General features: G+C 68.4%; 1 protein-coding gene, 1 long non-coding RNA gene and 1 other non-coding gene across 6 annotated transcripts in view; 1 reads left to right on the forward strand and 2 right to left on the reverse strand.

The window, feature by feature from the left end:
• Positions 1-3,588, forward strand: part of RXRA (retinoid X receptor alpha) — an 87,545-nt gene extending 83,957 nt beyond the window's left edge. For both annotated transcript variants that reach the window (XM_016128787.2, XM_016128788.2), the window contains one exon: positions 60-3,588. In XM_016128787.2, coding sequence (XP_015984273.1) covers positions 60-207 — 148 coding nt within the window. In that variant the 3' untranslated portion in view covers positions 208-3,588. The remainder of the gene's footprint in view (positions 1-59) is intronic.
• A 4,678-nt stretch (positions 3,589-8,266) lies between these two features.
• Positions 8,267-8,385, reverse strand: LOC118601328. Its single transcript, XR_004950283.1, has one exon. It is a non-coding gene; the product is annotated as a 5S ribosomal RNA (ribosomal RNA).
• A 4,967-nt stretch (positions 8,386-13,352) lies between these two features.
• On the reverse strand, positions 13,353-24,156 carry LOC118600364. Of its 3 annotated transcripts, none has more exons than XR_004949965.1 (4): positions 23,708-24,156; positions 20,969-21,902; positions 20,548-20,660; positions 13,353-20,028 (listed from the first exon to the last, which is right to left on the reverse strand). It is a non-coding gene; the product is annotated as an uncharacterized LOC118600364 (long non-coding RNA). The 3 variants fall into 3 exon arrangements; XR_004949964.1 differs by having other exon boundaries at positions 22,102-24,156; XR_004949963.1 differs by having other exon boundaries at positions 22,061-24,156.
• Between the last annotated feature and the right edge of the window lie 26 nt (positions 24,157-24,182).

Here is a 24,182-nt window from a genome sequence, read left to right on the forward strand (position 1 = left end):
GGGGTGGGCAGGGGCAGCAGGGACGCCCCCCCACACGCTCACGCCCAGGCCCCCCGCAGGTTCGCCAAGCTGCTGCTGCGCCTGCCGGCCCTGCGCTCCATCGGCCTCAAGTGCCTGGAGCACCTCTTCTTCTTCAAGCTCATCGGAGACACGCCCATCGACACCTTCCTCATGGAGATGCTGGAGGCCCCGCACCAGCTGACCTAGGCCCGCCCCGCCCGCCCGCCCCGCCACCGCCCGGACCCTGGGCCCGGCCCCTGGGCCCGGCCCCGTCGCCGCTCGGCCTGAGAGACGCTGCCACCCCATCGTTTTCAGTCCCGCTGGTCTTTGGACCCGCAGGGCAGTGGCTTTCCCAGCACCGCAGCCGGAGTGGCTCGAACTGGCGTGACCCCAGCCAGGCCCTTTCCCGGGGGAGCCCCAGGGGGCACGCGGGGCCCCAGGCCCCATCTGCGGAGCTTCGGCGGGCAGGAAGGACGGCCGCGTGGGGGCCGCTGCTGTGTGGAGTGACCCCGCCCCCCTTTTCCTCCTGCCGGCGCCCGGCCAGCTCAGTCCCCGTCAGGACGAGGGGACAGGTGGGGGGGCCGGTGTCTTGCCGCAGAACATCGCACCTGCTCCCCGGGGAGCTGAGGGGGCCCTGGGCAGGCGGGCATCCCCTCCCTCCCGGTGAGGGGTGAGCAGCCCCTTTTCCAAAGACGGCCCGCCCCCCAGCCGCTGGCGCTGGGGCCCCTCGATCACGCACGGCCTGCGGCCGCCCGCCCGCCCCTCCGTGCTCTCCCGGCTTGTCACCACGTCAGCTTCCCCCACGCGGCCGCGTGCTGCCCGGTCACAGGCGGCAGAGCCCTGGCCTCCCCCGCCCAGAGCCTCACACCCCGGACAGCTGGGCTCCTGCTCCCAGCCTCCCCGGCGGGGCCCCTGCTCACTGCTCCCGGGCAGAGGCCATCCCCCGGGAGGCCCACGGAGTGGGGGGACTTCCCCCCACCCCCCGGACACCAGGCCACCCGTGACGCAGCTTCCGAGGGAGGCAGCAGTGGGAGCCGGCGGGGCTCGTGGGCATGGTGGGGAAGGCAGGCGGAGCCGCAGCCTGAGAGCGCCCTCTGCAGGATGGCCGACCGTCTAGAAGATTCCTGGGGTCAGAAGCCGTTGAGTGCCAGCCTCCTGGGCCGGGGGGCTGGACGTCCTTGGGAACGGCCACTCTTCTCTGGGCGACAAAGCCTTGCGTGGGAGCGCCACCTGACACCCGCCCTGGCTGAAAGCTCTGCGTTCAGCCCAGCACCCACCGGTGCAGCAGGGCGCTCTGGGCTCGAGGCGGGGCCTGGCGGCCTGGACTGGCCTCTTCGCACTGTAACCCCTCTGCTGAGTGCTCCCCATCCCCACGCCTCACCCCCCCTGAACCCAGCATCTGTCCGTAGTCGGGGCCCGCACAGGGACGGGGAGGGGCAGGGGGCGGGGTCCCGTCTGCTCAGCCTGAGAGCGTGCTCTGTAACAGGTGATCCCCCCACCCCCCGCCACTTCCAGCAGCCCTGGGTGGGGTCGGGGGGCTGCCTCCCCGAAGTCTGTTTCCCCAGGTGGTGCAGGGGCCGGGTGAGGAGAGCAGGCCTCCTGGCCTCTGGGGAGATGGTGTCATTCTTTACCCTCCAGTCCCCAGCCACGCTGAGTGAACGAGGGGCCCCTGGGCAGAGGCCAGAACGACTCCGCAAACTCCCCCAGACGCCCCTGCCACACGGGCACCCCGCTTTGTCCACTGCCCGGCATGCCAGGGCCTCCCCCCGGGCTCCCCCTCAGTCTCGGCAGCTTCTGGGGACATGGTTGAGACAGGCAGTGACGGTATCCCCTTGGCCCCCCGGAAGTGGGACTATTAAATGGCCCCATACCCGACACCCCTGGTGCCTTCTGCAGCCAGACGCACCCCGCCATTCACGCCCAGGCCCCCTGGGGACGCGGGGGGCTCCCGCGGAGCAATCCCAGGACGGGGCCCCCTGCCGGGCTCGGCCTCTCGGCCCCGGCCGGCAGTCTGCAGAGCACCGAGGCCCCGGCCGCCCCCCGCAGGCCCCTGGCCGCTGTGCCCCCCTCGTCGCCTGGGTCTGCCGTCACCGTCATCGTCACGCGCGCAGTGCAGTTTAAGCGATCACGGGGGCAAGTGGCACCCTTCTCAGTAGAGAACACGTTTAACCAGATCTTCAGTAGCATTGCCAATCTGGTTCAATTAAGGTGATTTTTTTTGTAATTATTATTATTATTATTTTGGTGGGACAATCTTTAATTTTCTAAAGATAGCACTAACATCAGCTTGTTAGCCGCCCCATGCTCGTCCCTGCCCCGGCCTGGCTGGACACCTCCCGGGCCGCGGGCCTGCCTGCGCCTCCGGCAAGTTGCTGAGCAATGTCACTGCCCCCCCGACATCCAGATGGGGCTCCCGTGGCCGGGCAGCGAAGACCTCGCCCTGCGTTGGGGAAGCGTTGGCAAAGCCAGGCCCTGGCTGGCCTCCCCACCCTCGGAAGCTGGCCTGGTCGGTGACATTCACCGAGATAGCCCTCACGTCCCCAACTTGTCACCTGGAAGCACATGGTCGCCGGGGAGGACGCCCCCACACCCTGGGTTTCCCAAGCCTCGGCGCCGGCCAGGGCTTCGGGCTGCCGGGCTGGCGGGGGGTGCTCCAGGCCAGGCCGGGGCTTCCTCCACCGCGGGGCCCTCGCGGGCCCGGCCGGACCGTGCAGCCGGAGGGTAATCGGCTGATGTTGTCCCCATCATGGAACTCGGGCGCGTGGCGTGGTCCCTGTCCACGCCGGTGTGCGGTGCCGGGCGCGAGTGCCAGGCAGAAACTGCACGGCGCCGTCCGCACGGCACGCGGGCGGCCGGTCCCGGCGTTTGGTGTTTATTTTTAATCAAGACTATTTTTTCCTGTTTTCCTATAAATTTGCTTCATGTAAGCAAGTACATAAGGACCCCTCCTTTGGTGAAATCCGGGTTCGAATGAGTTTCGACGCGAGGAGATGCATCTATTTTAAGATGCTGTGGCGCAGACAGCTTTAGCGGTTTCCAGCCTTAGCCATGCCTTAGCCGGGACGCGTAGCTAGCCCTTCCGAAGATGACAGATACGCAGAGAGTAAAGATAAGAGAGAAAGTCTAAAGCATCGGGAAAGGTAAAAAAAAAAAAAAATCTATTTTTGTACAAATGTAATTTTATCCCTCATGTATACTTGGAGGATACGGCGGGAGGGGTGGGACTGGTTCTGTTTCTGCTTCTAGAGGTCAAGGTCAGAGTGTTCTCGGCAACGCGCCGGGGCGTGAGGCGGAGCGGAGGCCGGGGCTCCGGTGACAGGGCCCGCGGGCCTCACGCCGCCGCGGCGCGGAGCTGCCCCTCGGGGCCCGGCACGTCCGAGGGTTTTCTCCCCCTTCCGAGCAGCTCGCCGGCCTTGCTCTGTCCCGCCCGTCACCAGCGGCCTCCTGACTCTGACTCTGACGTCACGTCCCCGTGCGATGCCCTGTGCGTCGGCCGCAGGCGTCTGGGGGGGCCGACAGCGGTGTGTGAATTGTGGAAAAGAAAAAACGTGAGAGGAGAAACAAACGAAATATGAGCGTTTAAAAATACACCGCCCTCTAGTGCTCGTCTGTTCCGATGCGGTTCGCTGCTTGGGTCCGGAAGCCAGCCTCGCGAGGGGGCTTCCGGGGGCTTCCAGCCGCCCCGGGTGCGGGGAGGGCCTGCCCCCCGGGCCTGACCTGGGCTGGGTCTGCACGAGGCACCTTAGCTGCCACCTGGTCAGTGGTAGTGGCCAGTCCAGGGCAGGGGGACTGCAAACTGGGCTACTACCTTCGGCTGCTTCTCGTCCAGGTCTGCTCTGCCCCACAGCTGTCCGAAGAGTCCCCTCCCTGGGGCCCAGGGCTGGTCCAGTGACCTCCAGAGAGGGCGCCTCAGCCCCTGTGGGCACCTGCAGAGCCTCACGTGGCCTCCTGCCCTGCCCCAGCCCGCCCCAGCCCGCCCCAGCCCGCCCCAGCCCAGCCGCACTACCCACTCTGGCCCGAAAGGGCAGGAGGCCCGCACGCGGCCGCCAAGTGAGCGATGTCATCTAACCGCCCCACTAACACTGGGGGACTGACGCCCGTCTGCTCCGTCCTGCGTGACGAGTGCCTTTCGACTCCACGCTGTCTGGGCCGGGGCTGGGCCCGAAGCCTCCTGCACCTGTGGCCAGTGGGCACGTCCCAGGGAGGCGCTGGCCACTCCGGAGCTGGGTGCCTCGAGGCCCAGGGTCCCGCCCCGGGTGCGGACAGATGGCCTGAGGGTGCTCCCAGCTGGGAGGTGGGAAACCTTACAGTTTGGCTTAGAAGGTGGGGCTCCCCTGATGTGCCCCCCAGAACACGCACACGCATCACACATACACACACTGACATGCGCTGCCAGACACATGCGCTCACACGGGATACGCGCACAGGACGTGCGCACACGCGTGCACACACCCCGCCCCCCTCCCGGGCGTGGGTGAGCCCCGGGATCCTGGACTGGGGATCGCCCTCGGAGCAGTAGATGGTGGGGCTCTCGTGCCTCAGGGAGCAAAGGCAGGACCGGGCAGGCCTCCCACGGGGCAGTGGGGACCCCAGCCTCTCATTCTCCCCCTTCCCGGGCTATGTCCAGGGGGTGGCTGCACCCTGAACCTCGGAGCCTCTCCCTGGGCCCCAGCCGTGGCTGAAGGCTGGCCGCCAGCTGGACTCGACTCCGCAAACACAGGAACAATCCGGCGTCTGTTTAAGACCCGCGGGCTGAGCCCACCGCGGGTCGCCGGGGCCTCGTGGGGCCACATGTCTGCCTTAGGTGTGGGCCGTGGCCTCGCCCACCGGAACCCAGTGGGCCTGCTGGGCCGGGGTGGTCCAGGAGGACGCGAGCCTGGCTCCCTGCCTCCCACAGCGCAGCCCCCGCGGGCCTCTGGGCGTTGCTGGGACCGGCCCACTCTGGTTTCTAATCGTAGAAACTCCCATGCACCAGTCGTGGGCCCCTTGGGGGGCCTGGAGAATGGGGGTGCCTTCCAGTTGAGGGGCCTCACCCCACCTTCCACATGGCCAAACCCTCTGCCGAGTGCGCTGCGTGGGACTCTGGTTCCTGACAGTCCCAGCCCTGGGCACAGCCTCCAGGGGAACGAGATTCCAGGGCTGGCCCAGGGCCCCCGCGGAGAGCAGGCTCCGACAACTGTAAGGTCCAGAGGGGCCCGGAGCAAGGGGTCCCGCCCTCAGTCCCGGGAGGGCAGAGCCACTGCTCCCCAATGAGCCACACGGAGGGGCGCTGGTGAATGCCGAGCTGTCTAAGATGGTGGGGGGCCCAGGCCAGAGCAGGACAATGACCAAGACGGCCTCCGTGGGGGCCCTTGCCGTTCCAGCCCCGGGTCCTCTAGCCTCCAGGACACAGGTGCCAGGGGGCCACGCCCGGGGCGGCATGCTTACCTGGGGAGGGGGCAGAGGGGCCGGCGGACGAGGGGGCCGAGGGCGGTGAATCCAGGTGGGCGGGGCTCCAACACCCCGCCACCTCCGTGGGGGCCCCGGTGACCCCCAGGGACCGTGCTGCTGAGTCCCACCGGTCAAGCAAACACCCCAGGCTGCCCCTGGGCCTTGCATGGCAACCTGGCCTCAGGCCTCCCTGCTGCCTGTGGTTGCCATGGTGACACCTAACCCAGTCTCCCTGGACCAGAGACGCTGGGCTTGATGCGTTTATCGCTGGGCGATCAGGTGGTGACAGCCAGGCCACGGGCTCGGGGTCCGTAGCTGGAGAGGCGAGGGTGGGGAGGGGCTGTTGGATGGGACCCTGCCGAGCACCCAGCAGACAGCACGGTGGCCCCGTGCGGGGCGCCCGGAGCCCAGGGCCAGGACCGGGGGGCCCAGCCGCAAGCGGGCGGCGTGGTGTGAGGAAGGCAGGCGTGGGAAACGGGGCGCCCTGGGGGGCGGCTGCAGGACCTCGCAGAGGACACAGGACAGCGGAGCGGGCGCCGTCGCTGGGCCCGAGGGCAGCAGCGCCCAGGGGGACGGGGGCCCGGTGCAGGGGCCAGGGAAGGGGGTCCTCTGTGGGGCTCCCAGGCCGGGGGCCCTGACGCCCCGCGTCCTCTGTGGGGCTCCCAGGCCCGGGGCCCTGACGCCCCGCGTCCTCCGTGGGGCTCCCAGGCCCGGGGCCCTGACACCCCGCGGTCCCAGCAGGCCCCAGGCTCGGAGGCTCCTCAGCCGTGGTAAGGACGGATCCCACCCAGGACAGGAGAGGGAGCCCTGCCAGCAAGGGGGGTGTCCCAGCCACACTCCCGAAGGCGCAGCACGGAGTCAGCGCAGCGGCCAGTCCGCTGCCCGTGGGCCTTGCCCTCCCTCCTGTCTCCGGGGGCACCGGCCGCGGGTGGCCTCTCACACTCGGAGTGTCGGCTGACCGGCCGGTCAGTCCAGCGTCTCCACCCGCTCTCCACACAGAACCTTCCACGTGGACGCTCCCAGAGGACCCAGAGGGCCAGGAGTGCCGTATCTGCCTGGGGCCCAGAGGCAGGCCCAGCCCTGCCTGTGACAGACCCCCTGGGTTACGGCAGAGCCCCCAGAGGCCCCAGGCACGAGGCGGCACTGCCCCCTGCTGGCGGCGACGAGACAGGGCCCACCCGTCCCTCCTGACCCCCTCCCGTCCTCTGCAGCCCTACGGCCGCCACTCCCCCCACTCCCGGGGAGGTTCACGGGGGCCGACTGACGTCCGGCCCCCCAGCCAATTAAATCAGACCTTCTAGGGTGCAGCAGGCGCAGGCGCTTCATGAAGATGGCCATGCAGCCCTACTGTGCGCTCAGCCTGGGGCGGGAGGTGGGGCAGGTCCTGTGCTCTCTGGGCCTCAGTCTCCCCTTCCTTCCCACACCGAGGACAGAAGTCCCCATGCCCCAGAGCCTCTGTGACAAAGGCACACAAAGGCCCAGTCGGCCAGCGAACGCCCTGAAGTTGCCACTTCCTGCCTCACTTTGGTGGGAAGAGGGGGCGGCATGGGGAGGGGAAATCCGGGGGCAGGTCGGAGCGGCCCGCGGGGGCGTTTGGGAATCGTGGGAGGGGGCCTAGTCCGCTCATTCATTCATTCATTCATTCACTGGACGAACTTATCAGCCCTAAGGGACTGGCTACCCCACGGGGGCAGGAGGGAAGGGCAGAAACCCCCAGGGCCTGACGCCTCCCCCTGCTCCCTCCCCCCGCCCTTCTGCAGGGCGACCTGGGCACAGCTGTCCCTGACCCGAGCCTCGGCCCCGTCTTGACCCCTGGTGGCCCTGACGGAGCCCGCAGGGCCGGCTGTGGAGTCTGACCCCAGGCCTGTGAGGCATGGTCTGGGCACACAGTGGGGCTGAAAAAGTCCACTTCCGCCTGTGGGACCAGCGTGGGCTCCAGGGTTTACAGCAGGGGCTGGCGGGGGCCCCCAGGTGAGTCTGGCCGCAGCCCGGGGAGGCCAGAGCGGCTGTGTTTGCCGGCGCCTTCCCTGGCCGCCTTGCCTTGGGAGGTGGTGGGCGCAGCAGTGCCTGGGAGGCCCCCGGGAGGGGCCCGTGCTGGCCACGGAGCGGCAGGTCTCTGGGGCCTCTGTCCACCCGCCGCTCCACACCAGCAGCTGTCAGTGCCTGGCCGGGCCGTCCAGGGGGCACGAGGGGCCCACCCCGGAGCTGGCCTCTGGCCTCGGTTCCCGTCAGTGAGGACTGCAGTGAGCACGTGCGGTGCAGGCTGGGAGTGGAGAGCGATCATCTCCCGCAAGGCGATTCGCCCGATTGCGCGGGTGAGAAACAGGCTGGGAACGGAGGTGTCAAGTCGAAGTCAGCTAGAGCAAGGACCCAGACCCTCTGGCTTCCGGGCAGCTCTCTGCACGAAGGCTGGCCTCAGGGTCTTCCTCTGAGAGGCTCGCAGCCGTGGGGACGGGCAGAGGCTGTGCAGACACCTCACAGCGGCCTGAGGGGCACGTGCAGCCCACCCGGCCCCCTGCTCAGAGCCTGGGCTGCCAAGAGGGGTAGATGGGGCCCCAGATGTCGGCTAGAGCTGCTGGGCAGAGACACCGGTGGGCCGGAGCCCCTGGGGTGGCCGGGCTGGGGCTGGACAGTGGGCTCTTTAGAGCCTGCAAGGCCACCGAGTGTTCGGGAAGGGGCGAGCCTGGGCAGGCGTGAGTGGGAGGGGCTTCCTCGCCCTGGAGGCCGGGGCCTCCCTGGAAGGCGTTGGTTCTTCTGTTTGTGAGGCACCCCTTGGTTGACCTCACAGGTTGCAAGGACCTGGTCAGTTTACAATCCCTTACTTTTTTATATTTTACGCCTACAGCACCTGGTCTTCCTAGGTGGTCTCCCATCCAGGTACTAACCAGGCCCGACCCCGCTTAGATTCCGAGATCAGACGGGATCGGGCTTGCTCAGGGTGGCGCAGCCGTAGACAATTTGTTTGTTTTTAAATAAAGCTAGACATCGTCCAGCAAGTGTGTTCCCAGGTGTTTATGCCACTGACTTAAAAACATATGGCCCCCCAAAAACGTGCGTGCGAGCATTTACAGCAGCTCTGTTCATAATCGTTGAAAACGGGGAGCCACCGTGACGCCCCGGGTGGGAGCCGGGTACGCAGGCGGTGGACCGCCCGACAGTGGGCCACGCGCCGCCAAGCCGCGAGGACCCACGGAGGCGTCACGAGGTCATCTCGCCAAGCGGCCGAAGCCTCAGGAGGAGGAAAGGCCGCAAGCCATACGGCCCCATTCGCGGGGCGTCCCGGAGGCGGCGGACTGCAGGCCGGCGGCCGCCCGGGCTCCCGGAGGGGGCGGGCAGGGTGGGGGGCGCGGAGGAGGGTTTTAGAGCCGTGACACGAGTCTGCTGGACGCCGTCACCGCGCACTCGTCCAAAGCCACAGGGCCTCGCGGCACAAACTGTGTTGTGCGGTAGGCGAATCCAAAGATGGTTTGGGGGGTCGGGAGACTCCCCGAATGGAATGCAAACTGCGGCCAAACCACTGACCTGGATCCAGGACAGCCTCCCCGGAGGGACGGAGGGAGCAGGGCCTGGCCTCGCAGCTTGGGGAAGAGCGGGGCTTGCGAGGGGGAGGGGGCGGGGAGCCGCCTGCGAGACCGTGCTCTGGCCGGTGCAGCCGCGCCCCCGGCCTGTGGGGGACCGGACAGCTAAGTGTGGTGGCAGCCAGGCTTGTCACCATCGGTGTGCGAGGGACGGATGCACAGGGGGAGCCGAGACTGGTCCGCGAGATGCAGGGTCAGGGTCGGAGGCGTCGTGTACGGTCACGTCGGGCCCGTCCGGTCAGCTGCCAGCAGAAACACCCGTCGGTGTGTGGGCGCCACGCAGCGCGGTTCGGTCGGCGGACGGGGTCCGGAGGCGCAGGTGCCCTGGGAGTCACGGGCCTGAGGGCCCCCGGGCCTTGGTCTCACGCCCTCTCTGGCCAGTGGACGGGGCTCCTCGAGGGAACGGCTGGTTCTCGGGCGGGAAGGGCATGGAAGAGCCTGGAGCGTCCTGCAGGGCGGGAGAGAGAAGGTAAAGAACAGAGGCAGGACCATGGGGGACACAGAGGGACCGGGCTGCAGCCCACCGAAGCCGGACAAAGCCGATCAGGTCGCATTGGATCACAGCTCCGGAGGACGTCGCCATCCGCGAATCCACACGCACGTCGGTAAACGGCTGAACGAATAAGCCAACGGCAGAGAAGAGACGGGTCCGGCCCAGGAAAGCCCGGGCACTGTAGGCACCCCCCTCAGAAAGGGCCGCCCGGTGCCCGCCCTGTCCGCCCCGGAGCGGGGCTGCGTCCCGGTACAGGGCACGGTGCGGGGCGGTGACCTCACGGGCTGACCTCGCGGGGACGGGGCGACCTGGCCTCGCAGGGCGGACAGCAGCAGTGTCCTCGGGGGACGGCACGTTGCCGACCCGATGTGACGAGGAGGCTCCCCGCCTCTGGGGTCCTCGTCCCCCAAGCCCGCCGCGAGCCACGAGGGGCGCCGTCTACGGAACGCCTGACCAGCCCTCAAAACGGTCAAAGATGCGAAACCACGGAAGGTCTGAGAAAACGTCCCAGCCCAGAGCAGCCCAAGGGGGCTGACGACTAAGTGTCACGTGGGGTCCAGGACGGGGTCCAGGACGGGAACAGGGAGGGCGTCAGCTACGAACCAAAGGTCGCCCAGGGAGGCCCGGGCGGGGCCGACGGCGCAGGGCACGGGCCCCGCTGGCAGCGGGAACGCCACGCCGGGGTGGGGGGCCACGGGGCGCGGGCTCCGGGCCTCCGCCGTCTGCCGCCCTGGTAAATCCACAGCTGTCCTAAAGAGGGGTTTTCTACAAAATTAAAGCAGCGCGTGGACCTCAAACATGGCGCACACCGTCCCCTAAGCCCCGACTTGGAGAAGCCAGCGGCGAGCTCGGGTCGCGAGTCACCGTGGCCGCCGTGAGCAGGGCTCAGCTTTTCCAGAGAGGTGCCACGTCAGACCTTGTTTACATAGGTACCTGGGGGAGAGAGGGAGAGGGAGAGGGGGGCGGGGGGAGAGACAGAGGGACAGAGGGACAGAGGGACAGAGAGACAGAGAGACACAGAGAGAGAGAGAGCCGGGCGGGGGTGGCGACTGAGCCTGCGGGTCGGAGGGGGCTGGTGAGGGGGCCGGGACGCTGACCGGCTCTGCCCTCCCCCTCCCCCTCCCCCTCCCCCCTCCCCCTCCCCCCTCCCTCCGAGCAGTTGGGGCCACTGCCTAGGACACTGTTGCTGCTGCCCGACCCTCAGAGTCCCCGAGAGAGAGCTGTTGGGGTCGGGTGTGACCCCAAATAGAGTGGTGTGTGGCGGGTTCGCCTTCCACGGTTCGGCTTTGTGTTTCAGTGTGACGGCCCCAAGGTCAGCCGCCCGGGAGCGGCCAGGGCTCGGGGGGGCGCCCACCTGGCGGACCCACAGCCCGGCTTCCAGGCCCAGTACTTGCGCTCACACTAGGGATTGTGGGGGTGGGGCCCGGGGTCCCCCACGTGTTACCCCTCTGTGAGCTGGACTCTGGCTGTCTCATAAAACACCCCAAGTTCTAGGTCAGTGAGAGCCCAGGGACGGGGCCGAAGGGGGCAACTCCCCAGTCGAGGGGCCGGGTTTTCTGAAGGTTTCTCTAGTCTGGGGTCAGACGGCGGGGGGTGTGGGAGGGGACACTGGGGGTTCCCGCATAGATCAGGTGACACGGCTCCTCCGGCTCCTGTCTCGCTGTCCCAGGCAGCAGCTGGGAGCCCGGGAGGCCCAGGGCCCTTCATCCCCGGGCGGGTACAAGTGAGTGCTCCAGGGTCACACACGCCAGCTCCCCCACCTGCTCGTGGGGTAACCCCGACTCCTGCACTTGGGAAGTGGGGTAACCCTGGCTCCCACCTCGAGGTGCTGAGCTGAGTTTAGCACCAGCTCTGCGTGACTAAGGACAAAGAACCCCCCAGGGGCCTGGCCCTGCAGCCTCGTGGCCTTTTCCATGGGGAGGGAGGGACCTGGGTGCCCGGGGAGGAGCAAGGTCTAGCTGGGGATGATGACCCGATGTGATGGCCTCTGCGGAGGCCGATGGGAGTGCGAGTCCGGCCGGGCCCACCCGCTGGGACGGGGCCCCCGGGGCCGGCCGTGGAGCAGACTGTCCCAGGGCCGGAGGCGGGGTGGAAGGCGGGCTCGCCCGGGCAACGGGACAGGGTCTGGGAACGTGCCAGCGCAGGTGCGGCGACCTTCGGGTGCCGCGACCCAGAGACACTGGAATTAGAAAGAGCAGTCTGCGGAACGGTTCCGAGCGGGTGAGGAGCCGATGGGTCGCGACCGAGAGGCGGTTCCGCGCGGTCATCGCGAGTGCCGGCTGCTGGCCGTCTCGGGGTGGCGGGCGGCCCCCGGCGCTGTGTGCGGGACTCGGAAGCCTTGTCTGGGCACGGTGCATGGCGCCCCCCCACTCGGCTCTGCCGTAGCTGAGGGAGGGGGAGGCCGTGCCCTCGCCGGCCCGCAGGACGGCGACGGGGGAGCCACCTGCTCCGATGGGCCCGGGGGTGGAATTTCCTCAGTTGCGCCACTTTCGGGTTTATAAAGCCGAAACAACCTATGGCTCGAACACGTTCGATAAGCCTATATGCGTGCGCGGAACTGTTGATTATGACACCGAATCACGTCAGAGTCGAGGGAAGAGGCGTTTCGCGACTCCATTCCCGGTAGACACGTCCCGCGACTCGTACAGCAGCCCAGAGAGGCTCCGACAGAAAGGGGCCTCCCTGGAGGACGACGGTCGTGACACTCGCCGCAAGGGGAGGTATTCCGCCTTCTTCCCCAGAGAAGCCCGTGCCCACCTGGGTATTTTTAATGTACGTAAAGCGAGGGCAGAGGGTCTCCAGGTGCCTCCATCGGCTCTGGACAGAAATTACAGGCATGAGAGCAGGCGGGGCCAGGCTGTCAGCACCCCCTTTGGCCACCAGAGGGCAGCATTGCCTAGCTGAGCGCATTCTGCCCGGTGCCTGGTGACCCCTGGTGATTGGCTAAGCCCTGCCATCTCCCTGGCAACCGTCTCTTGCCTTCCCTTTCCCAGTGGTCAGCGGCTAGGGTGAGGGGCAGGTGTCCTGTGCTCTGGTCTGTCCCCATGCCTGGCCGAGGGGCTGCTCCATGGATCATGCGGGCTGGTGGGAGCAGCTGGGGGCCATTCCAGTGTCTCTGACCTCCCCTTGGCCGAGGGGTCCCCCCTTTTCCTCCAGTGGTGGTCGTTCTGGCCCCCACTCCCCGTCCTGTCCTGGAAACACAGAGCTGATGGAGCGGGAGGTCTCAGAGCCAGGGGCGAAGGCGGAGAAGCCTGAGATCAGCCTCATCCCTGCACCCACCCCTCCCTGCTCCTGCCGGGGGAGCGGGCCGCGGCTGAGGGGTGCCCCTGCGGCCGAGGGGAGAGGCGACGCAGGACACCAGGAACCGAGGGCGGCGGGCAGGGGACATCTGTGCCGGCCGGCCTTGGAGGAGTTCTGGTGGGAGCCCCCCTCCGCGGCCGGGCCTCGTCAGCTGTGGAGAGATTGTGAATTTTAAATCCTTTGGACCCCGGTGTGACGCCCGCAGCAGCCTGGCTCAGGGTCAGGCGCCCAGTGGGGCTGATCACAGGACGTGGGTGTTGGGTGCAGACCCCAGAGGAGGGAGCTGTGGTTCAGTAAACGTCCCTCGCTGCCCGTGTTTCGACTGGACAGCCAGGCTAGGGCAAGTTAGAGCTCTGGGCCCTGAGCAGCCACCCACCCATTCATTCGTTCATTCATTCATTCATTCATTCATTCATTCAGCAAACTCTGCCTGGAAACCCGTGTGGGCCAGGCCCCGTGTGGGCCAGGAGAGAGCAGCGTTAGCAAAGAGCCTGTCCCAGAGACATGTGACATGGGCCACACATGTAATTAAAAATTTCCCGACAGCTCCATTAAGGACCACGTGAATTTTATAACATATTTAACCCAATGTATCAAACCTATTATTTCAACAGGCAAGCAACGATGTGTCAAGTACATTCCGTTTGGTGCGTTTCACACTTATACAAGCCACGTCCAGGGTCTCCAAGGCCACAGGGGGCTAGTGGCTGGTGTATCGGACAGTGAAAGTCTAGAACATTCTCATGGGGCTGTGGGCAGGCTGCTCTGTGCCGGGAGGAGTTCACGTTCAGGGGGACGTGGGAGCCAGAGGAGGGGGCAGTCGGTGGAGGAGGGGTGGGAGGGCTTCCCAGAGGAGGTGGCATTTGAACTGGGCACTGAAGGAGGAATAGGAGTCCTCGAGTACAAAACCGGGAAAAGAAAATCTTCTAATTCTATTCCTGGTACCCCGGTTAGGGGTCACGGAGGTCCAGGACGGTCTGAAGAAGTTAAGGTCCTGCAGCGACGCCTCCCAGGTGCTCCTGAGGAGCCGCTGGTTTGCGCCCTCTTGTCCCTGGCCCTGGGCCAGCCGGTGCTGCCATTTCCCGTCTCCTGGTCACAGGCCCGAGGCCTCAGGATTCAGCTGCTAGCAGGCGGGCTGTAAATCTGAGCTGAGCCGACCGGGCTGTTTCACGAGGCCATCACACACACCTGGGAGCCTTCCAGAGCCTTGCGCATGTGCTAGCGGGGAGAAGGTGCAGGTGGGGAGGCCCGAAACGTGTCTGTCCCCGGCACAGTGGCCTGGTCCCTGCTGTGTGGGCTCCCCGGGGTCCAGCCGCAGTCCCTCCAGGCCAGGCGGCCTCGCAGGGCTGCCAGACGCCACTCACACCGGGAGGGACTCAAAAGGTGAGCCCACATCGGTGGGGGGTGGCCGGGGGCTGTGCCTGCACCCTGCTGCACCCTGGGGTGCCAGCTCTCCCTTCTGTGCAACGAGGGTTTTTCCTTGTGGTTCCGGGTGGTAGGGGTGGGCGGCAAGAAGGCCTCCCCACCAACACCTGTGTCCTCTGTCGCCGGGACCCCAAGCACGGGCCTTCGCACGTGGGGCTCAGCCCTGCCCTCCCGCCCCCGACCTTGCCGCGGCCTCCTCCACCGAGCGGCTGTCTCGTTCTCCTTGGGGGTCCTGGGAGGGGCGGCACAGGGCCCAGCAGTGCGGCCACCAGGGAGGGCACTTGCACCAAAGCCCAGAGCCCCCTGACGCCGAGGGAGGAGGGAGCTGCGCCATGACCCCCCCCTCAAAGGCCCTGGCGTCCGGGTCCCCAGGCCTCTGCTGCGGGGGCGGCGGGCAGCTGGCAGGAGCCGGCCGTGGGGGACGTGGGTCCGCGCTCGGCCTCTGGCATGGGCTGGCTCCTTGGCCTCCATCCGGCCCCCGGCCCATCAGCCATGAGACAGGGAGTGGCCTCTTTATTCTCCTCCAGGCTCACCTTGGCCGACTGTCCCCCAGCTCAGTGCCCGGTGGGAGTAAAGGGTAACCCTGGCCCAGCTCCTGGAAAGACACTCTGGGCCCCAGGGACGTCCTGCCTGACGTAGCACCGTCCTGGCCCTGGCTCCGGAGGGGCTAGAGACTGGGCTGGCCGTGAGGGTGGCCAGCCGTGCCTGTGTGGCCCACGCCCAGGGAGAACCTGGGCACCGAGCCTCTGTGGGCTCCCCTGGCTGGCGGCACCCACGCGTGCTGGAGGACTCCCTGCCCCGCTCCAAGACTCCACCGGGAGGGAGAACCGGAGGCTCCAGCCCGGTGTCCCCGGGAGCCGGCCCCGCGCCTCTCCACGGGCTGATCTGAGGCCGTGTCCTTTCACGCTGACGGAGCGACCGTGACCGCGAGTCTGCGGCGTGGCCATGTCCCGTGAGGCCTTCGGCCACCCGCCGGACCCGAGGGTGGTGTCGGGGACTCGCGAAGCGTGGTGTCTACATCTCCGCTGACCGACAGGCCAGGGGAGGTGTCAGTCCCGTTTCTGGGGGACCCCGTGGTGCATCGTCACACCCCTGTGACATGTGGCCCGTGCATCCCTGTGCCTTGACCCCTCTCTCCACCTGTCCACCTCCTCGGACCTGCCCACCTGGGCGGCCCAGAGTCCCCGGGGACAGCCAAACCGTTTCAGGCGGGGCGCCTCTGCGGTGGGGAGGACGCGCCGGCCGAGGGGGGGACCCGGGCTAGCCCTGCCACGCCCGGCCCGGGTCTGAAGCTTCGGGGCGCAGGGAGGCGGCAGGACGTGTCGCGGCAGCGTGGACTGCTGGGCCGGGGGGCGGGCTTCCGAAGGCAGCATCCGGATCCTTCTCCGGCTCAGGCGACACCTCCGCGTTGTCCTCACTGGGACCTGGTGGCTTCTGGGAGAGCCTGGGGGCCCAGGCCCACCTCGCGGTCCCACGAGAGGTTCTCCCGTGCCAGGCCTCGCCGAGCTGCCTCGGGGCCCAGTGCCCCCCGCCTAGGACCCCATCGCTGCCTGCGCCCGCGGGAAACCTGGCCCCTTAAAGCCTCCGATGCCCCTTCATCCACGGGCCCCTGGGCCCCGCCCCTCCGTTCAGCGGCACACCTGCCCCTAGGTGAGCAGGTCGAGGTGACGCTCTCCTGAAGCTAGTGCCGCAGAGAGGCTGCTTCAGCTAAAGCCCCCAGAACCACCTCCATTGCGTGGAAACGGAGCCCCTGCGTGGAGACGTGGCTTCTCCACGGCCACGTGTGTGGGAGTGGAGCTGGGAGTCACGCCCAGGCCAGCCGAGCCCGGAGCCGGGTCTGCAGGCTCCGCCCCGTCCTCTCCCGGCCACGGCCTCCTCGCCGCCCACAGCTCGGGCCGGCGCCCCAGCAGCCGGGGACGGGGGCTGTGGCCTCATGGCCATGTCCTCTTGCTGTCCACGGCCACTGAGGGGGGTCAGAGCGCTTGCGTCTGGCCGAAGCCGGACGCCTCCCCCGGCCTGCAGACGTGGCCGGCCACGTCCCACGCCCACCCCGGCAGGCAGGAAGCCGTGTGCTCCCGCGCTCGTTTTGTGAATTTTTGGAGGGTGGTTATTGCAGGAACTGTCTGGACGTGGTCCAAAGAACATAATTAAAAGAGAGGGGGGGGGCGCGGGGGCCGCGGGAGGATCGGAAACACCATCTGATTTCACTTTGCGGAGACAACGGCAGTCATGCCTCTCAGGGCTCCCGAGTCGGTCGGATTCAGGCCACGCTGGGTGACGTCAGTGGGAAAATGCGAGGCTCGCCGGTGGGTGGCCTGTGACACACACGACACGAAGCGGGCCCCAGGCCGCCTCCTGGCCCTGGGACCACGACGGCTGACGCGCCCTGGGGTCCCTTCCCGCAGGCGGCGGGCGGAGGTGGGCCGAATGCGGTCCTTCTGGCCTCAAAGAAAAGTTCGGTTTCTGCCAGGCCCGCTGCGAGCCCTCGGCCCGCGGGAGCCGTGACCCTCCTGGGTCCGCTCTGGTCCCCACTCTGGCCGCTGCCGGGGGCTCCTGGGCCCAGGGCGCCCGGCAGCCGCCGCCTCAGTGTGTCGCAGCTGTGGCTCTTGCCACGGTCCACCCTGCCGCGGGGGCTGGTGTCCCCAGGTCCCGGCCGCCGCAGGCGTGAGGACGGCAGGCCACCTCTGTCCCTCCCGCCCCGGGAAGGCCCGGGCCTCTGGGCTGGGAGCTGTGCGTCCCGGCATCTCCTGCCGGGGTCTCTGGCGGGTGTGTCCCTGAGCCAGGGCCCTGGGACATGACGGGAGCCGACATGTCCCCGCTGCACAGAAGAGAATGTCGCACCCCATCCCTAAGGTTCCAGGGACTGGGCCCCGGCCCCCGGGCCCAGGTCACCACAGCCTTACCTGCACACTCTCCTCGGCCCTCCCCTGTCCCTAGGGCCAGGGGCCACCCGGGCAGGAAGGCCCTTGCCTGCCGCCTTCAACGCTGTGTGGGTCGCAGCCTGCCACGTCCGAGGACGTCCCAGCCAGGGGGTCTGCGCAGGTGACTTAGCCTAGTGTCATTCCATGTTTCATCTCAGAAACGTGAGATCCGGCAGAGTGCCGTCCGTGGTGACATGGCCCGAGGCGCAGGCACCTGCCGACGGGGACTAGATTCACACTGCCAGTGTTTGCTGGCTGCAGAGCAAGGGCCTTGGGAGCTCAGGGCCACGAGGCCCCACGCATGGGCGCTCCTTCAAGGTCTCCCCGGGGCACCCCCCATGGGCTCCTAGGGCCCAAGCAGATGCCATCCCCAGAGACCCTCCCCACCTCGCCGGTGAGAGCTGCGTCTCTGAGGACGTTGCCTGTGCTGGCCGGGCCCCCAGTGCCAGGGCGCGGGGCTGGGGTCTCAGCCGGGAGGGGGTCCCCGCTGGGACTGGCCTCGCCGGGGCTGGGGACAGAGCCTGGCCACGCACGGAGCCTGGCTGTCTGGGAAGCAATTCGGTGGCGGCAGCAGAGGCTTGAGTCATGGGCTGGGGCCCCCTGGCCTCGGGGGGGGGGGGGTGGTCTGAAGACATTTTTTCCGTGGAAAGTAGCTGCTGGCTCTCGGCTCCGCAGGCAGCTCCTGTCTCCACCTCCTCGTGGCGGGGCCTGGCCACAGCCGTCCCTGTCCTCCGGCTGGTCCTCGTCGCCTGCCTTCCCGCAGCCCTGGCCAGGGGTCAGACAGGCGGGTTCTGGACCGGGCCAGCCCCTAGCAAGCGCCTGTCCTCTGCGCCTGTGGTTTGCTTTCTGTCTGCATTTCACTTCGGGTTGAGATGGGACAGGGGACAAACCCGAGTCTCCCCTTAGCTCAGCGAAGGGGAGGTTGGGGTGGGGGTGGGGCGCGGGCCTCCCTTCCGGGGACGGCAGAAACAGAAGGGGTGAAAATGGCAGGTCCTTCGGGTGTTTGCTGACGCCGCTGAGCTCAGGAGCGGCCACCTTGAGGGTCCCCACCGGAGGCCTGGTGGGGAGGCACCGGCCTGGCTCGTGTGGCACCTGAGGTCCGTTCTCCTCTGGGGACCCCGGCTAGAGACGGATCAGGCAGAAACCCTCCCTGGAGCCCTGCGAAAGCCTCGTCCCCCACGGGAGATGGCGCTGGCTGAAGGGCAGGCGCCCAGCGGTCCCGGGTCGCGCGCTGACAGAGGGGTGACCCTGGGCTGTGGCAGGACAACCCGTCGCTCAGAGCCCCCGGGAAGAGCAGCCAGAGGCCGGTGGCCCAGCTCGGGGCCTTGCCCCCCGTTTCCCTCTCTGTCGCCTGGGAGGGAGCGGGTCTCCAGCCTGCACAGGGCCTCCTGGCTGGGCGTGGGCACAGGCCAGGAAAGGCCCGCAGCAGGGTATCCCCAGGGGGTCGTAGCAGCGTGGCCCTGGGGCCTCTATGGGGGAGCTCCGAGACTATCCCCGAGCCCATGTCCTCCTCCAGGAAGCCCTCCCGAGCCGCCCCTGCCTGCCTGAGTTTCTCCGTTTCGCATTCTGCGGGGTGCGGCGCGTGGACCGCGTAGTGCGACCCTGTGACGTCTGCGTTCTCGTGATTCCGTCTCACCTCTCCGCGAAGCCGGGGGCGGGGCCGGGCCCGAGGCTCCATCCCCAGAGGTGCCCCCTGACTGAGGGGGAGAGGGGGCCGGGGGTGCGGACCCCGGAGGGTGCCGGGCTTCATGGCAGCCAGGCCTGGGTGCGCCTCGCAGTCTGCCACCACAGCCTGCGTGGCCTCGGGCAGGTCGCCCGTCTCGCCGAGCAGCACCAGCCCCACGGGGTGACTGGAAGGGAGGATGTCAAGCAGAGGCAGGTGCCGGGTCCCGGACCCTCGCCTGCTGTGTAGACAGGCCAGGCTCCCGCAGAGGGCGGGTCTCAGTGGTCTTGCTGGGTGTGTCGGCAGGCAACCCCGTCACACCCCGATGCTCCCCGGGACCCCCCGGGCGTCTCGGCCATCCTGAGAGTTGAGAGTCGAGTCGTGCTGGCCGAGGTGTGACCTCCACCTGGAGCGGTAGCGGTGAGTCGGCCAGGTTCTCTGGGAAGACGCCGTCACCAAACCCCAGCCCGGCCAGGTCCCGGCAGTGGCTCTTCCCCTGGATGGCTCTGGTGGCTCTGTCCTGTGGTCCTTTTCTCACAGTCCCGGCTCCTGTCCTCGCCGGGACCCCAGAGTCTGAGGTGCAGGACGGCTCAGCGCTGCTGGTGCTGAACTGGACCCCAGGCCGGCCAGCTGCCTCCAGCCGGGGCCGCGGGCCTAACGACCCCTCCCGGAGGGCCTGGCGGGCGGCTTGCGGTTCAGGGAGGGTGTCGCAGTGCGGTGGTGTCTGGCGCGAGGGGCGTGCGTTCCAGCCCTGGCCGTGTGGCCTTGGGCATGCCACCAAGCCCCCCAGGCCTTGGTTTCCTCATCTGTGAAGTGGGGGTGACCGTGGGACCCCCTCCTCCGGACGCGGGGGACCGGCCGGCGGCTCACAGGGCTGCCGCTGCAGCCTTCTGCCTGAGGACAGACCAGCCTGAGGACAGACCAGCCTGCAGAGCGAGCACGCCGGGCAGAGTCAGCCTAAGACGACTCGCCGCTGAGACGCCGGCCAGCAAACGCCCGGCCGGACAGCAGGCGTGAAGCCCTCAGAGTGGGGAGAAGCTGGGGCCGCGGGAAGCCCTCGTCGTCCTGGGCCGTCTGCCGAAAGTCCGGGGCCGTGCTCCCCCGGCCCTGCCCCACGTTCCAGAAGGTTCCGTATGTGTCCAGGTTACTGGTCTGGAGTCTGCCCCAAACATCTCCGCAGCGACGGCCTCCTCCTCGGTTACTCAACACTTCTTTCTACTAAAAACGAACAACGCCGTTTTAAAAGGGAGCGAAGGGCCGCGCTCGAGGCCCATGCGGCACCTGGGCCCCGTGGCAGGTGCAGGCGCCCGAGCCTCCGGGCCCCCTGCGTCTCGCCTCCGTCCCCTCCGTCCCCGTGCGGCCGCCTGCAGTGCTGGCCGCAGAGCGGCAGCGGCCGCGCCCCGGCTGCCGGCTCCTGCCGGAGCCCCCGCGTAAGCCGCCCTCTGTCCCGAGGAGAAGCTGCCATTCTGACTATTGGCCCCTCGCGGGCGGAGCCCGGGCCTCCGGGCGAGGGTCAGGCCGGGCCCTGGCCCCGGCCCACCGGGCGGCCCCCGCCCCCTGCTCTCTCGTCACCTGGTCCCTCTCCCTCATCCTTCAGTGCACGGCCGAGACCCCGAGACGCCTAGCTGGGTTGTGGGACCCCCTCTCGGTGCCCCTCGATTTCCCGGGAAGATGTCCGGGTCCACCCCCAGGCCGTGGCCCTCGCGAGGCTCCCTTCGTGTCCCCAGGCTTGGTCACCGTAGCTGTCTCGTGGACGTCCAGGTGCATGCTGGGTCCATAGCTGAGGTGTGTCTCAGGCCTCGTGGTGGTGGAGTCGGGGTCAGGGAGGGGAGCAGCTCCGGACAGGTGAGCTGGTGGCCGTGGGCCAGGTGGAAAGAAGCGAGACTGATTTTCACAGTTCTGGCCTCTTCAGGGTTAATGCCCAGGGCCTCCTAGGCCTCGGCCCAGCCAACTCGGGGCCGAGGTGGCCAGTTAGCTCCAGGCTGGTGGCCTCGGCCCCCAAAGTCCCACTGCAGGAGATTTGACTCCCCGTACAGGGACTCGGGGTGAGCCTGAGGGTGGCTCGTGACACTCTGCACCCCTCGGGGCGAGGCAGGGGACGCCACAGCAGGCGGCACATGGGGCCCGAAGCATCACGGGGTTCCCGGCTACGTCTTACCCTTGCCTTGGCTCCTACTGGGGCCAGCCCGTGGGGCGGGCGTCCGTGTCCGGGGACCCGACGTGGCATCTTGGAGGTGCCTGAGCAGGTAGGGAGGCTGGCCCACTCCTGACCCGTGTCCCTGGCTTCAGTCTCAATGAACCTCTGACCCTGGCTCAGGTGCCCATTCCAGGTGAGGCCACCTGGTACTGGCACTCCTGAGATAAGACCGCGGCCCAGAGCCCTGCAGGGGGCTGAGCTGGGACGGGAAGTGGGCCTGGCCCTGGGTCGCCTGAGCCTGTCTCTTCCTCCTGCTGCTGGCTCTTGTCACCTGCCGTGAAGCAGGCTCTGGGCCAGGTGGTCAGGTGCGCCGAGGCCATCAGCGCTCGGAGCCCCCTGCTCTTCTCACTGACAGACGGGGAAGGCGAGGCATGGGGACCCTCCGGGCTGACGCCTGCACGGAGCTGCCCAGGCCAGCACGCTCCCCCCGCCCGTTAGGCAGCCTCTGGGGCCTGCCCCAGCGCGGCCACCTGCTCTGAGGTCCGGGCAAGCCCCTGACCTCCCTGGGCCTCGGCCTCCCCGCTGCACCACGCGGGTTTACATCTGCCGACCTCGGCCCCGAGCCGGTCCAGGAACAGCTCTTCACGGGGAACGAAACCATCTACACCGGTGCAAGGTGCCACTTAGCAGACATCGCCTAGAACGAGGCCGTTGGAGCGGGGCGGGCTGGCCTCTCCGTCTGGCGCGGCCAGTGTGTCCGGCGGCCGGGAGGGGCAGGGCCGGGAGCCCGGCTGGCTGGCGGGGAGCGGGGGGCGGGGCCTGGCCAGGCTTGTTTTATGTCAGCTTGACTGGCCGCAGAGGAGACGCTGCCGCGCTGCCAAAACCCTGTTCAAAACGTTTCGGAAAATGTGCAGCCTCTTCTTTCCACGGCTTCGAGCCAGGTCCTCCCTGCTTCCTGGGTGAGGGCGAGGAGGAGGGAGGGGAGAGAACACGTCACCCCCAAAGTGCAGGGAGGCTCCGACCGCCTCCCCCCCGCAGGCCCCATCTCTGCCCCCGCCCCTCACCACGCTCGCTACCTCCCCAGACCGCCCTGGGAACTGGGCATGAACCCACCTCACAGACGGATGGCCGAGGCCAATGGGGGCAGGGCTGACCTTAACCTCGCAGCAGAAGCTGGGAGCTGGACCGAGGCAGGACTTGTGGGGCCCAGCGGGGAACAGAAACATGGGCCTCCTCGTTCAGAAGTGAGTCAGAATTTCAGGAGCGTCACCCGAGCACGGTCTCCTGGCCCGCGGGGTCTCGGCCCGCCCCCTCCTCCGTGGCCACTCAGACCCCACCGCGTGGCCCAGACGGGCATGGGAGAGTTCCTCCTGCGGCCTCACTGACCCCCAAGGGTGGGGGCCCCACCGGAAGCTGCTGACGCTAGAGAAGCCACCTGAGCAGGGTCCTGGCCTCGGGCAGCCCAAGGGACAGCGGGAGTGGGGGCCGGGCTGGCGGTGCCGTTTCTCAGGGGGCCCCTGGGATGGGGTGGTGTGAGGTCACAGACATTTGATAACTGGGGGCTGGAGCCGGTCCCCACCAAGGCAGCCGTGTGGCTTCTGTACCTCCTTTGGGCAATCCTCGGGGAGGCCCGGCGGGTGGGGCCGGTGTGAGGCTCTCCCTGGCAGAGCTGTCCGAATGCCCGGCCCCGCACTGAGGCCCGCACAGACACCCGGGGCCACCCCTCGGGGTCCCGGAGAGGCTCACGGCGGCTGGAGGAGGGCCTTCGTGGGGGCCCGGCCTGAGACCCCGGGCGTCCCCGCCCCGCAGAACCAGGTGCACACCGGCCTTCAGTGCGGGTTCAGGGCACGCCGGCTCTGCTCCCCCCAGGAGAAGAGGGGGCGCAAGGCAGCGACCTGTCTGGGGGCCTCTTCCTCACGCCCTCCCACAAGGCCTCCTGGCCGCCCCTGGCCACGGTCTGCCCAGGGCACACTCCTGCCCCTGGCCTTCGCGCTTGCCACGCCCTCTGCCTGGAGCCCTTCCCCAGGTCCCCAGGTGTCCTCACACTGGCCACTTCCCGGCAGGGCCTCCTGCTGGTCCCCTGCCACCTGCTCTCACGGCTGGCACGGGAGGCGTCCCGTGTGAGCTCGTTACGCACTGCCCTCGCTGGCCCCTCTTTGGAGGTGTGTGCTCTGTCCCCCGCTGTGTGCTGCGGGCCCCCCGCCTCGATGGGCTCCTCGAGGCCGCCTTCCCGCTGTCTTGGGGGAGGGGGGGAGGGCCTGAGTCTGAGAAGGGCATGGAGGGTGGAGCGTGGGGGGCCAGCAGTAAGGACAGGGTGCTGCAGGACCCCCTGGGGACCCCGCCGGGGGCGAGGCCGTGGTGACACGGGGCCCCGGGAGCTGCCACGTGGACACGCCACACTCTCTCCTGGCTCGTCCAGGAAATGAACGTCCCCTCCTCCTCTGCTGGGCGGCTGCCCAGGACTCCGGCGGCCTGTGGGAGGGAGGGCGGGCCGGCCGGGCGGGAGCCGCTCCTGGGTGCCCCCTTCCCACGGGGCTGGGCTGGGGGCCCTCGTTTTCGTTTCTCCCCACAAGGCCCCACCCCAATTCTGCGCACCCCAGGGCCCCAAAGCCCAGGGCACGTACGGGTCTGCTGGGAGCCTAGGCTGCCCCGCCAGCCCCACGTTCTGAAGGGGGCGTCCCTGGAAAGCTCAAGAGAGCCTGGAGCTTCTTCCGCGCCAAGTGGGGAGCATGCCCTGTGCCGAGAGCCACGGGGACTCACCCGCACCCGGCTAGGGCTTCCCCTCCAGGGCCAGGGTCAGGCACAGGGAGCTGGGGCGGCGGCCACCACTCTCCTGCCCACCCAGGGCCTGACTCTGCCATTTCCAGGACGTTCCGGAGCATGCCGGCCGGTGCAGGACACGCGGGCTGCCCGTGGGCCCGGAGCTCCAGGAGCGGGGGGAGGAGGAAGGCACCCCTTCCCCCTGCCTCCGGCCTCACTTCCTGGGTGTCGACCCCGAGCCAGTCTGTGCTCAGCAGCCCTGCCGTCAGCAAGTCTCAGGGACTGTGGCCAGGCTGCCGCCAGCCTCCCCCACGACCGACTCAGCCCGCGGGAGCCCGAGAGCTGGGGAGGGTGTCCCAGCGGACTTCCGGCCCTTGGGAGCCAGAGTGCCCGCTGTTCCTGGCAAAACTCGGGCTGTGCCCCGAAGCCAGGCCCCCCGGGCCGGGAGACTCTGGTGGGACCTGGTTCGAGTGTG

Source organism: Rousettus aegyptiacus, unplaced genomic scaffold (genome assembly GCF_014176215.1).
Source record: "Rousettus aegyptiacus isolate mRouAeg1 unplaced genomic scaffold, mRouAeg1.p scaffold_m13_p_3, whole genome shotgun sequence".
NCBI classification, from domain to species: domain Eukaryota; kingdom Metazoa; phylum Chordata; class Mammalia; order Chiroptera; family Pteropodidae; genus Rousettus; species Rousettus aegyptiacus.